The sequence below is a fragment of the Elephas maximus genome, chromosome 4 (genome assembly GCF_024166365.1).
Source record: "Elephas maximus indicus isolate mEleMax1 chromosome 4, mEleMax1 primary haplotype, whole genome shotgun sequence".
NCBI lineage: Eukaryota > Metazoa > Chordata > Mammalia > Proboscidea > Elephantidae > Elephas > Elephas maximus.
The window spans coordinates 88,518,918-88,531,307 of NC_064822.1; the positions used below are offsets into that span (position 1 = coordinate 88,518,918).

The window sequence follows — 12,390 nt, forward strand, 5'->3', positions numbered from 1 at the left end:
GGCGCAGGATTGGGCATTGTTTCGTTCTGTTGTACACAGGGTCGCTATGAGTCGGAATTGACTTGACAGCACCTAACAACTTCTTTCTCCCAAAACAAGCACGTGCATGAGTGTGCACCACACACACTCATAATAATGTACATGAACTCATTTTCTTTACAGGTTTCCCCACCAACCAAATTATTTCCATCATCTTCCCACTTCCTACCTTACTGAGAGCCAAAAAACTTCCACTACACCTTCCACTAACAGAAAGTGGTAAGTTTGTTTTAAGAAAAACACGTTTGCCCATGCAGTAGTCCCCCTTTACCTGTGGTTTCTCTTTCTGCAGTTTCAGTTACCTGTGGTCAACCATAGCCTATGGTGCTTGTGTTCACGTAACCCTTATTTTACTTAATAATGGCCCTAAAGAGCAAGAATAGTGAGGCTGTCAATTTAGATATGTCAAAGAGAAGTTGTAAAGTGCTTCTATTTTCTTACTCTGCCTGATTTACAAATTGAACTTTATCATAGGTACGTACGTAAAAGAAAAAAAAACATAGCATATGTAGGGTTCGTCAGTACTATCCATAGTTTCAAGCATCCACTGTGGGTCTTGAAATGTATTCCCCACAGAAAAGGGGGAATTACTATACATGCAATGAAAGGATGGCTACCATGTTATTAGCAAATCTTTTAATTTGTAGCATATTAAAAGTGTTTAATGTGTTTGCTTTGTTTTTAATTCAAAACCCCCTCTATTTTTAACTTCTCTTCTACCACATATACTGTTCTTGCATTCTGGTATGGCTCTGGTATGTTTGAAGAAGTTGGCTCTGTGCCTTTTCTTACCCCAATACACACACACACCCGCTCACACCTTCAACTTTTAGAATGTCTGTAAGTTAAAATTTTGAAAACACTCACAGTGCCTAGATAAAAAGCCATGTCTATTACATGAGTCAACATTCTGGGGGCTTGATTATCAAGTCAAAACTCTCTCTTGATCATAAGCTGCCTACACAGCTGGGACTCACAGCACAAAATGTAAATGCTAGTAAGGATTACCTGACATTCTTCTCTCACTTTGGTTTTCTTCATAAATAGTTAGAACTGAGTCTCAACATATACAATACTCAGAGAGTGACAGATACCCAACTACAAATTTTGCCATACTGCTTGGTGAAACTGTGAGCACCCAAGAACATTCCAGTTTTCCTCTACAATACAGTGGTTATCTTGGAGTTGACAAAAAGCCTCTGGGCTCTTCCTGCTCTACTTCAGAGTAATAGGCTGCAATTCAGAACATACACACACCAGGGACCAGCATGAACAAGGCAAAGAAAGACAAGTTTCTATCACAACAGTGAGCTTGAAAAACTCAGGCTGGCTAGAAAATAATTAAAACTTTATTATTATCAGTTAGAGGTTCTTGAGTGAAAAAGAACATCCCACTCAATGTGAACTATTTTCTTGAAATGAGATTGTAGAGGTAGAATTTAAATCACATTTAAAATTAATTTTAACTGAATCTTTAAAATTTCTTAGTAAACACAAATGGATTGCATTCTCTACTCCCAATACATTTTCAATGTAGTCTTTCTTTGAGAAGCAATCATAGCCCTGCTCCTAAAAGTTTCACTAAATTTGCCAAGCATTCTTGCTGGGACAAATTATTACATTCATGGAGCTTGCCACTGAAGCTACTAAAAGGCGCATTTGCTGAATACACTTGGATGTCTCCCACTTCTTTGACTTGCTCTTAAATCTAAGGGCACCTTTGGACCTGCTGAAATACCTGCAGAGTTCAAATGCCAGTAACTCTTTGGCCTACTGAATCTTCTATCAGCTTCTCCTTCTTCTAATCTCATTCAGTCTTAATCCTTGACCCTTCTTCCTCTATGTTTAGTCCCTTGACAAAAACTTTCTGAGCCATTACAAAATGAAAGACTCTGTGACATATTCAGAATAAGACATGGGCTCTCTCCTAAAGCAATTAATAATCTAACAGAAGAGACATATTGTATATCTAAGTATACTTTTACAAACAGTAGAATGAAAAGTGACATAATGGAAATAAAATGTTGTGAAAACTCAGGATTCTCCGTTGCCCAGTCCTCTTATATCTGCAAATTCTCCTTTTCACTTATATGGCTATTATGATCTGTCCAAACATTTACCAGGTCTCTTTTGCTTTAATAATAACCTAGCTGATTGTCCAGTCTTTAATCTTCCCCTGCCTTCCAATCTGGAAATGGTATGTCAAATGAGAGAGCTGAACTCTTACCCTGGTCAAAGTGATTTAAAATAGCACAGACTGCAAGGCCTTTCAAAGTCTGGTCTCAATCTGTCTTTCCAGTCTTTTCTATGACTTCCTCTCCATATGAATCCTCTTTGACAACTCTGGCTAGAAAGTCAGTTTGGAGCCAAATCACACAGAGCCATGAATTCCAAACTAGTCACTGCTTTTTAATAAATGCAGTAACAATCTCGAAAAGCATTGCTAAGATTCATTCATTCCCTAGTGTACAAAGCAAGAGCTGGGAGTGGGTAGGTGTGAAGTATGGCACAGCCCTAACAATTTATCTAATAAAATAACCATAGAACTAAAGAAAAAAAAAAAAACTTTCATATATAAAACCTTTTAAGTTCTTTAGCATACAAATGAGAAATGCCTCTCTTCTTTTAAAAAAAAAAATTCATTTTCTAATAGCCTGAATGGCAGTGGCATCACTACAGTTGGTGTCACTCAGTACATTAACTCCAGTACATTAACTCTTGGTGTACCATCTTCCTCCCCGTGCCAGCTCAGAGTAAAACTGCTTCAAGGCAGTGACCTTTCAGAAGCAGATCACCAGGCCTATCTTCCATGGCACCTCTTGGTGTTTTAGAACTGCCAAGCACTTAACCGTTTGCACCACCCAGAGACTACATGTACACAACAGTAATTTTGAAGTGTGCCCTTGCCAAAATAATAACTTGATTCCTTTTTTTTATGGAGGAAAAATAAATTCTCTCACGAGATTGAATTAGCAAAAATGGCGATAGCCAACTGGCCTTCAAGATCCCACCCTCATCTTTGGCTTTTTTTTTGTACCCCCCAAAACTCTTCCTAGATGTTCTCTGGGGTTCTGTGAATGTGGGGGTGGGTGGGCTGAGGTGGATGAAAAGGGAAAGACCCTCACCACTTGGAAATCAAGACCGAAGATATCATTGAACTTCATCTCTTTACAAATCTATTACAGCCTTCCAATTCTCTAGTTGCTGTTTGCTTCTAACAATCAAAATTCCACTGGCTAACAAAACTTAAAAAAATCAAAACTAAACCCACTGCCATCGAGTTTTTAACTCATAGTGACCCTATAGGACAGAGCAGAACTGCCCCATACGGTTTCCAAGGAGTGCCTGGTAGATTCGAAATGCTTACTTCTTGGTTAGAGCCTAGTTGTTAACTACTGCTCCACCAGGGCTCCTACTGGCAAACAGATACTGGCAATTGTGGGAGAATTAAGAATGATACAAACTCTGGTGCTGGTTTGGTCACTTCATACCCAGAGTCTTTGCATAGCTGTCTGACCATGATGGTAAGATACCTGAAATTCAGAGAATTTTTGCTCAGGTATGGAAAAATACACCTCAGAGGTCACAGTAATTCTACGCACTTCTCTAAAATTCAAGCACTTGTTCACAACAGCTATACCTATGAGGGAAAAAAGATTCCCCCCAACAACCACTGTAATGATCCCTTTCTTTTTCAGCTTAAACTATCAACCAGAATGAAAATCCAGAGTTTATGGTGTTTCAGATAAAATTAATAAACCAACATATACAATGCCTTTTTGTTAATTCTTACTGGGTCTATTAATGGAATAATGTGAATATTAATTACCTGACCCAGATGAGTTGTCTGTTGAAGGTACAGGTGGTGGCAATTGTTGTTTTGTTAAGGTTTTGCTTTTATTATTTATCTGAAGTGAAATGGGGCCTGATTCTCGGGAGAACATGCTAAAAATAAAGATGAAAGTCTGAGGACAAAGTGTAGTCTGTACCAAAGCAGCCACTGTCAAAAGAAAATACAAATCCAGGATAAAAGCAACTTCAGAAAAGTCATCTTTACCCTAACTCTGCTCAAGAGAGAAGTTAATCTTACAACACACTGCATTTTAATGTGTTTGGCAACAAAAAACAAAGGAACTACCACTTTATTGTTTTCTCTTTCATAATGCCGGCTTCTACCACACTCACCTCTCCCAAACCCACTGTAAAGAAAGAGACATTGTACTCATAATATCTGAAAATATTTACCTTTGTTTCTGGATTGGATCCAGTCCAAGAAGACCCTCACTCTGGCAAATACAGCTGGCTTCCTTCACTGAGCACAGCTGGCGCCCCAGCTGATGATGCCACAGAGGACAAAGGGACCTTTCTCATGCCTACATACTAATGGCCCACCAGAGTCTCCCTGAGTTATCAAGAAAATGTGTTCTGGAAACTGCTTTCCTCAGAAGTAACTGATTTCAATGCTGGAACAGGAATGACCAATAATATATTCATAACATGTTTAATTTTCTAAAGATTTGTATTTTTAATAATTTTATACCTTGGAACATATAATTGTATATTCACTTTTCTGCAAAAGGAAACAAAAAAAATTTGTGGACAATCAGATGGTAATTACAGTCAAAGGTCAAGTGGTAAGTTCAATAATAACAAGTTCAAATAGTAAGAAAACAGTTACTATGTCCTCCTAGCCCCATCGGAGGGAGGGGTATCTTCTTTGAGTTATATCATTACCAATTAATAAAACACAATATTTAGGATTTCAAGGTGTACCTTTCCAAAAGCAAAACTTAATTAGGAAACTGCACAGTGGCTCAACCTAATCCAATCCCCAAAATGCGCAAACTGTCCCTTTAAGGTACTCGGGTTAGGATCACTGGTGTGGCAACCCCTGTAAGTAGGGTTCTCTCTATGGATGGTCACTCTTGGCACAATCAATTCACATCAATCAAAAAGTAAAATTATGACATACATTGAAGAAGGTGTTGGGGGGGTGAGGGAAAAAATTTAAACATTGTCCAGTATCTATTAAAGTATGTTATTGCTAGCTGCCGTCAAGTTGATTCCGACTCATACAGACCCTGTGTGTCACAGTAGAACTGCTCCATAGGGTTTTCAAGACTGTGACTATTCAGAAGCAGATTACCGCGCCTGTCTTTGGAGGTGCCTTGAGTCGGGTGCAAAATGCCAACCTTTTGGCTCACTGTCAATCACTTAACCATTTACACCACCCAGGAACTCCCTATTAAAGTATATTAGTTCTAATTATAGTATTTAAAGTGACATAAATTCAGAGTGTTTAAGGGTGGAACTAAATTAACTTACTAGAATCTGAGATGCGGAAACATGGCTTAGAGAAATAAGTGATCTGTCCAACTTCACATACGTAGGTAAGGGTGGGAGAATTCCTTTCTACCAAGTTGGTACAAAATCATTAATGGAGCTACCTTAGATAGTTCTAGCATCTGATTTACAGAATTATAGAATTTAAGGCAAGAGACATGAAAATTTAACTTGTAATTATTTTTACTGTATTAGATATCGCTACTTTGTTCATGATTAGAGTGAACGTATATTCAAAAGACAAAAATACTCCTCAAGCATCATGAGAAGACTCTTAAGAGATGGAAGCTTCTCTTATCTTTCCTCCCACAAATATTTGCTTTTGTTTAAATTAACAGATGATAAGAAGAAAGGGAAATAGCCAAGAACTGTGATATTTTTCTTAAGGGTGTCAAAACATGTTCTTCGCACTACAGTCTATTAATAAGCACTAATATCTCATACATGTCTCTCCAGTTCAGTTGTGACAAGCAACAGTACCCAACACACATGCTTGTTTACATGTATTTCTCTTTGCAACATGTGCCCCTTGAGGGTGGGCACTATTATCTTATTTGCCTCTGTATCCCAGGAAGCCTAGTACAAGGCCTGGCACATAATGCTCAGTAAATGCTTGCTTACCATTCGATTAAGTGCTTTAAGCTACATGCATCAAAAGTAAGCCTGAAAACATAGGGTTTGCATTTTTTAAGGTAATCTTTCCAATTTTTAATCAGGCCTTTTTTTACTTGACACAAACATGTTTAGGAGCAAACATAAGAGGCTGAAATACAAGAAGCAAGGAATAAAAAAGTATGAATGAATCAGATAAATCAGCAGGTACAGAACATATATCATTCTTTGAAGATAAAGATGAATCATTTTGTAGATCAAAGAACTTGAAATTGAAAAAACAAGACAAAAACACCTGCAACCAACCCATTGAGCAAAAAGCAGGGGGTTCTATATTGCATATCTGAAACTCCCATGTGGCAGAATTCCAACATTGTTACTTCCCTGGATGAGAAATTACATTATCAGGTCCATTACCTCTGAGCACACAGAAGGAGAGTAAAAATCAATTACTTGACAGAAATATTAGGGTCCATGTTTTCAAAGCAAGTTTCTAAAGTCCTCCTTTAAGTAATTGAATGTTTTTTGTAAAAGAAAGCTGAACACAGTTATTAGCTGGAATCTCAATTCCTATTTTCCTTTCCCTGTACTGGCATCAAATTTGGTCACGCTGTAGCCAATGTGACAATCATACATAGCAAAAATAAAAATAGGTACTGAATGAGGTCATGATATATTTGGGTCACCTCTGACATGGACCTGTCTAATTCCCTCCCTAGTTCTTTGCTCTTGATACAACCTTAAGCTCTTTCCTTAATGTTAGATGCTGTCAAATGTGACAGAGACAACAGGAGCCGTCTGTGACTTCCTTGATTCAAAGCAGAGAGAAAAATGTAGACTAAGGAAAGAATGAACACAATTCAAAGAACTTTCTATTTGATTTTTATACCAAATTAAAAATGGAATTGGTCCAGGAATTGGTACAAGTCTGTAGTAGCTCTGGTGGTGCAACAGTTAAGCGCTTGGCTGCTAACCGAAAGGTTGGCTATTTGAACCCACCCAGTAGCTCGACTGGAGAAAGACCTGGTGATCTGCTTCTGTAAAGACTACAGCCATGAAAACCCTATGGGGCAGTTCTGCTTTGTCACATGGGGTCGCCATGAGTCAGAATCAACTCAACATTTATGTACTCAGTGTAGGGTGCCCTTCCCATAGCTCTCTGATCTTTTAGTGGTACATGTCCTGGGTCTGTGCCTGAGGGCTCTTCCCTACCCTCCACTGCCACTCATGAGACAGTCTAGAAGTTTGGGAAATAATGAGGTACTTTCTCCAAAGTCTTAAAAGTATCTGAACACATCTCCCCTGCCCTCGGCCTGGTCAGTGGTGCTACCATCTCCTAGCTTCTCATTCTTCTATATGCTCTTCTGTCTGTACGGCTGCTTCCACCCACTCTCTGCCACCTCTGCACATTTGGGTTAACTCACTCACTCTTCCTGTCGTACCACCAGCCTTCGTGTAAGGATATGATGTTACGCTGAGAGGTGCAGGGCAAGGGGGTTGTTTGGTTTCTATGGTGATTTCCTCTTGCCCTAGGGAAAAGCTCCAACACATGGCAACTTTCTGCCTTCCTGTGCAAAATCAGAATCCTCTCACCTGGCAGAAATCATTCCCTCCAGATGCTGCAAAGCCTGCACAGATTATCTTTTCTGGGGCACCTCCTGGGTGAGCAGGATAATAAGTTCTTTCGCAGACCTCTCTTTCTAACACAGGCACTTGCATCTGCTGTAAGCCACTTGCTGGGCCACCACCTAATTAGAAAACAGATTTGGAAAGACAGAGCTTGATGATGACATAAGCACCAAGTAACATTAAATAAATATATTTAAAGTTCACACTTGCTCTGCACCAAAATAACTGCAACCATTCAGTTTTGTCTGAGACAGTGTAGGATATTGAATCATAAAATCTAAGTATCTTGTGTGTAGCATGTCTTCATTTTCAGATGTGGTGTTCTCATGAAATGAAACCCAATGGCAGAAGGACAAGACTAGAAACCTCCCGCCCCTTTTTTTTTAAACATATTTCCAATTTAGTGTTTCAAATATGAAGACAACAATAATATTATTATTTAAGAATTCATAAAGAGAAATTCAGCAAGAATTTACAAAGGTATAGAAATCAACATCCTTGGATGGTTAATAGGGACGGGAGGGAGAGGTGGGGGGAATCACTCTGTAGACAGTAGACACTTGTTATTTTTGATGATGGGAAAGGCAATACCGAATGTGGGTGAAGATTGCCCAACTTGACCAAGGTTAATTATGACACAAAGAAGCATACAAGAATGAAGTACATTGTTGGTAAATGCTAAAACATACACAATTTTGCAACAATAGCAGTAACAACCAAAAAACACATGAGTGGTTACATAGTTACATACGTATGCATATATGTGTACAGGAAGGTGTATGTATGTATATACGTGTGCATGTATAGGTATACTTGTAGGCATATGCGTATACATGTTTGTGTGTGCTGTGCACATATTTATATACATATATATATATTAAAGCACATAGGGGGCACAGTCATGGATACTTCCCAGACATAACCAAATACCTCACAGGATTGGTTTACTGGGTTTGAAGGCTTAAGATCATACTCTTGTCTGACAACTTGGTTAACTGGCATAACACAGTACTTAAAATTTATGTTCTACATCCTAGTTTGACTACCATTAGTGATTATTCTTACCAGGGACAAAAGAAATCAAAATTTTTTTTTTTTTTTTTAAAAAAAGAAAGGCCAGACTTACTGGACCAGTAGAGACAAGGAGGGATCCCTATTGCCCCGAGATACCCTTTAGACTTAGAACTGGAACCAGTCCCAGAGGTCACCTTTCAGCTAAAAAACAGATTGGCTCATAAAATAAATCAATATCACCTGTGAGTACTGTGCTCCTTTAAAAAAATCATCTCTATGAGACCAAATGGCCAACATTTACCCTAAAGCAAAGAGGAGAAGGTCAGGGTTGGGGGGTGGGAGTGAGCAGGGAAGCTAGATTAATGGAAATGGAACAACCAAAATGGAAATAATGAGAATGTTGACACAATGTGAAAAATATAACCAATGTCACTGAACAGTATGTATAGAAATTGTTATATGGGAACTGAATTTGCTATGTAAACTTTCACCAAAATCACAACTAAAAAAAAAAAAAAAAATTCACAAAAGAAAATCCAGCAAAATATGTTGCTAAGGTTTTCCTAATACAATATATGCCAAAATCATCTTCCCCTTCTTTCTTCTACTATCACTGAAGCCTAATTTCAATTCCAATTCAAGATGAAACTAATGATGGACATACCCCTCCTGATAACATGTCCAAAGTACATGAGATCAGGTCTTGCCATTTTCCCTTCTAAGGAGCATTCTGGCTGCACTTCCAAGACAGATGTGTTCATTCTTACGGCAGCCCATGGTATATTCAATATTTTTCAGCAATACCATAATTCAAAGGCGTCAATTCTTCTTCGGTCTTCCTTATTCATTGTCCAGCTTTCACATGCACATGAGGTGACTGAAAATACCATGGCTTGAGGCAAGTATACCTTGTCTTTCAAGTGACATCTTTGCTTTTTTGCACTTTAAAGAGGTCTTTTGCAGCTGATTTGCCCAATGCAGTATGTAATTTGATTTCTTGATTGCTGCTTCCATGGGCTTTGACTGTGGATCTAAGTAAAGTGAAATCTTTGACAACTTCAATCTTTTCCCCATTTATTATGATGTTGCTTATTGGTCCAGTTGTGAGGATTTTTGTTTTCTTTATGTTGAGGTGACATCCATATTGAAGGCTGCGGTCTTTGATCTTCATGAGTAAGTGCTTCAAGTCCTCTTCACTTTCAGCAAGCAAAGTCATGTCATCTGCATAATGCAGGTTGTTAATAATGCCCCGTTTTTCTTTATGTGGTCCAGCTTCTCAGATTATTTGCTCAGCATACAGACTGAATAAGTATGATGAAAGGATATAACCCTGACGCACACCTTTCCTGGCTTTAAACCCTGTAGTATCCCCTTGTTCTGTTAGAACAACTGCCTCTCGATCTATGTACAGTGTCCTCATGAGCACAGTTAAGTGTTCTGGAATTCCCATTTTTTGCAATGTTATCCATAATTTGTTATGATCCATACAGTCGAATGACTTTGCATAGTCAATAAAACACAGGTAAACATCTTTCTGGTATTCTTTGCTTTTAGCTAGGATCCATCTGACATCAGCAATGATATTCCTCATTCCATGAACTCTTCTTAATCTGGCCTGAATTTCTGGCAGTTTCCTGTCGATGTACTGCTGCAACCACTTTTGAAGATCTTCAGCAAAATTTTACTTGTTCAATAATTTCCACATTCTCAGTATTTATAAAGCCCTTACCCCAATCTAAAACTCATAACAACATTCTGAGGTAGGATACCAGACTGATTTCACAGATGAAAAAGCAAGAGCTCTGAAAATTTGATCTCACAGCTCTGATGGGACAGACCTAAGACTCAAACCTAGGTCTCACTCTAAACCTAGCGTTTTTTTATTTAATGCATTAAAGATTCTCTTTTCGGTATTGCTGATGGTGTCTCAAAATTAAGAAATTGTTTTCTCTCCCAGCTTGAAAGAATGAATTCTTCTTTTACAAGACTGTAACCACCTCTCAGTTGTCTGGTGATGAAGGAACTAGTGCAGATTGAAGGTCTTAAGGAGCAAACAACTTCATTCAAAGGCTTTGAAGCCAGTCAGTCAGCAAATATTTACTGAGTGCTTACTCTGTGACAAGTATGCTTCTATCTCTGGGGACAGGATGGTGAAGGAGACATAGATCTGCCTCCCAGAAGCTCCTTTTCTTATTGGTGAGTTGTAAAAAATAATTACATAAAACACTGATAAGTACGTTTAAGTGCTAAGAGCTGATAAAACTGGGGAATGTAGAAAGTGATGAAGGGGCAGTCCTGCTGCAGCAAAGTGGAGTGAGAAGGCAAGTGGTGTCCGAGATGAGAATGGCATGATAAGGAGGCAGCTGTGAGGAGATGGGAATAAGAGTGTTCCAGGTGGAAGAAGATGAAGTGCACAGTTGCAAAAAAGCAGGACAAGCTTGTTATTTTCCAGAGGAAAAAAGTTGGCTCCAGTGCCTGAAGGTTAGCCAACAAGGAGGCAAAAGGAGGAAATGAGACTGGAGAGTTAAGTCAAACCACACAGAGCTTTCCAAGGCCAGGGTAAACAGTTCAGATTTTATTCTAAGTGTAATGAAAAGCTATTCAAGGGTTATAAGCCAAAACTGATGTTAAATCTTAGCTTTGATATTTATTAGTCATGGGATTTTAGCAAGTTGCTTAAATCTTTGGGCTGTAACCTCTTCATTTGTAAAACGAGGGTGACAAAATCCCTTTTATAAGGTAGCTGTGAAGATTTTATGAAAATACAATTTGGTTGCAGGTAGCACATATGAATGCTGTGAGCATCTCCTTCAAGTTCACAGATTACAAGCAAAAGACACATAAAGAGAAAGAAAATCTTATACAGTGAAAGGAACAAAAAAACAAAAAATATCAGCTCATTCAGAGCTTATATTTTACTAGGACTTGAAGAATGCTATAACGTGGTAGCATTAGGCCTCGTGTAACTTCAGGGGGAAGAGATGAGAATCAAGACCAGCACAAAGCTGATTCCTGTGGGGTAAAGGTCAGACATACCTCCGCTCTCCAACCTTTTTACCGGTTCAGACACCAGCCATCCCTCCCATGACACTCTCCACTTCTCTTTTGGGTTTGATAATTCATTGCAATGGGCCACAGGGAACTCACAGACCATACTCATAATTAAGAGGTTTATAACGAAGTATCAGCTTACAGTTCAGGATCAGGATCAACTTGGAAGTAGCAGGAACTCAGGAAACTGAATACAGTTCATCAATCGGGATGGCTTCTAACCAAGACAGGCCTTCCGCTTCCGCTGGGGCCTACAGCCACAGGGCCCTTCTGCTCAGTCCTACTACTCTGCTTGGGCAAGTACAGCTCTTTAGCTCTGCCTTTAAGTGCCTGGAGGCACTCCACTCCACTGGCAAACCTCCTGCTAGAAGGCACTCAGCTCTCTTGCTCCATGGGCTGGCAAGTCCACTGCAGCTGCCTTGCTCTGTGGGCCAGGAAGCCCACCACAGCTGTCTTCCACCAGTCTCCTGCTTCTCGCTCTTCATGGTATTTTGTGCCATCTGTCTCCAGTGTTACAGCTCTGTTTCCTGGGTCTAGGAGGCTCTTAGTGCAGCAACCCCAGGTTCAAAGGACGCATGCTGCTCCTGGTTCTTCTTCTTGATGGTAGTGAGGTCTCCCTCACCCTCTGTGGTATTGATTCTTTTAAGCCTAGCAGGATAACAAAACTGACTAAGCCCATAGGTAGGCCAGCACCTCATTTGC

General features: G+C 39.3%; 1 protein-coding gene across 1 annotated transcript in view; it reads right to left on the reverse strand.

Moving 5' to 3' along the window:
- Window positions 1–1,033: 1,033 nt before the first annotated feature.
- OVCH1 (ovochymase 1) overlaps window positions 1,034–12,390 on the reverse strand; it is a 53,497-nt gene continuing 42,140 nt past the window's right edge. The window contains 4 exon segments of the mRNA XM_049884849.1: window positions 1,034–1,272; window positions 3,869–3,964; window positions 4,285–4,441; window positions 7,588–7,742. Of these exon segments, the coding sequence (XP_049740806.1) occupies window positions 1,034–1,272; window positions 3,869–3,964; window positions 4,285–4,441; window positions 7,588–7,742 (647 nt within the window).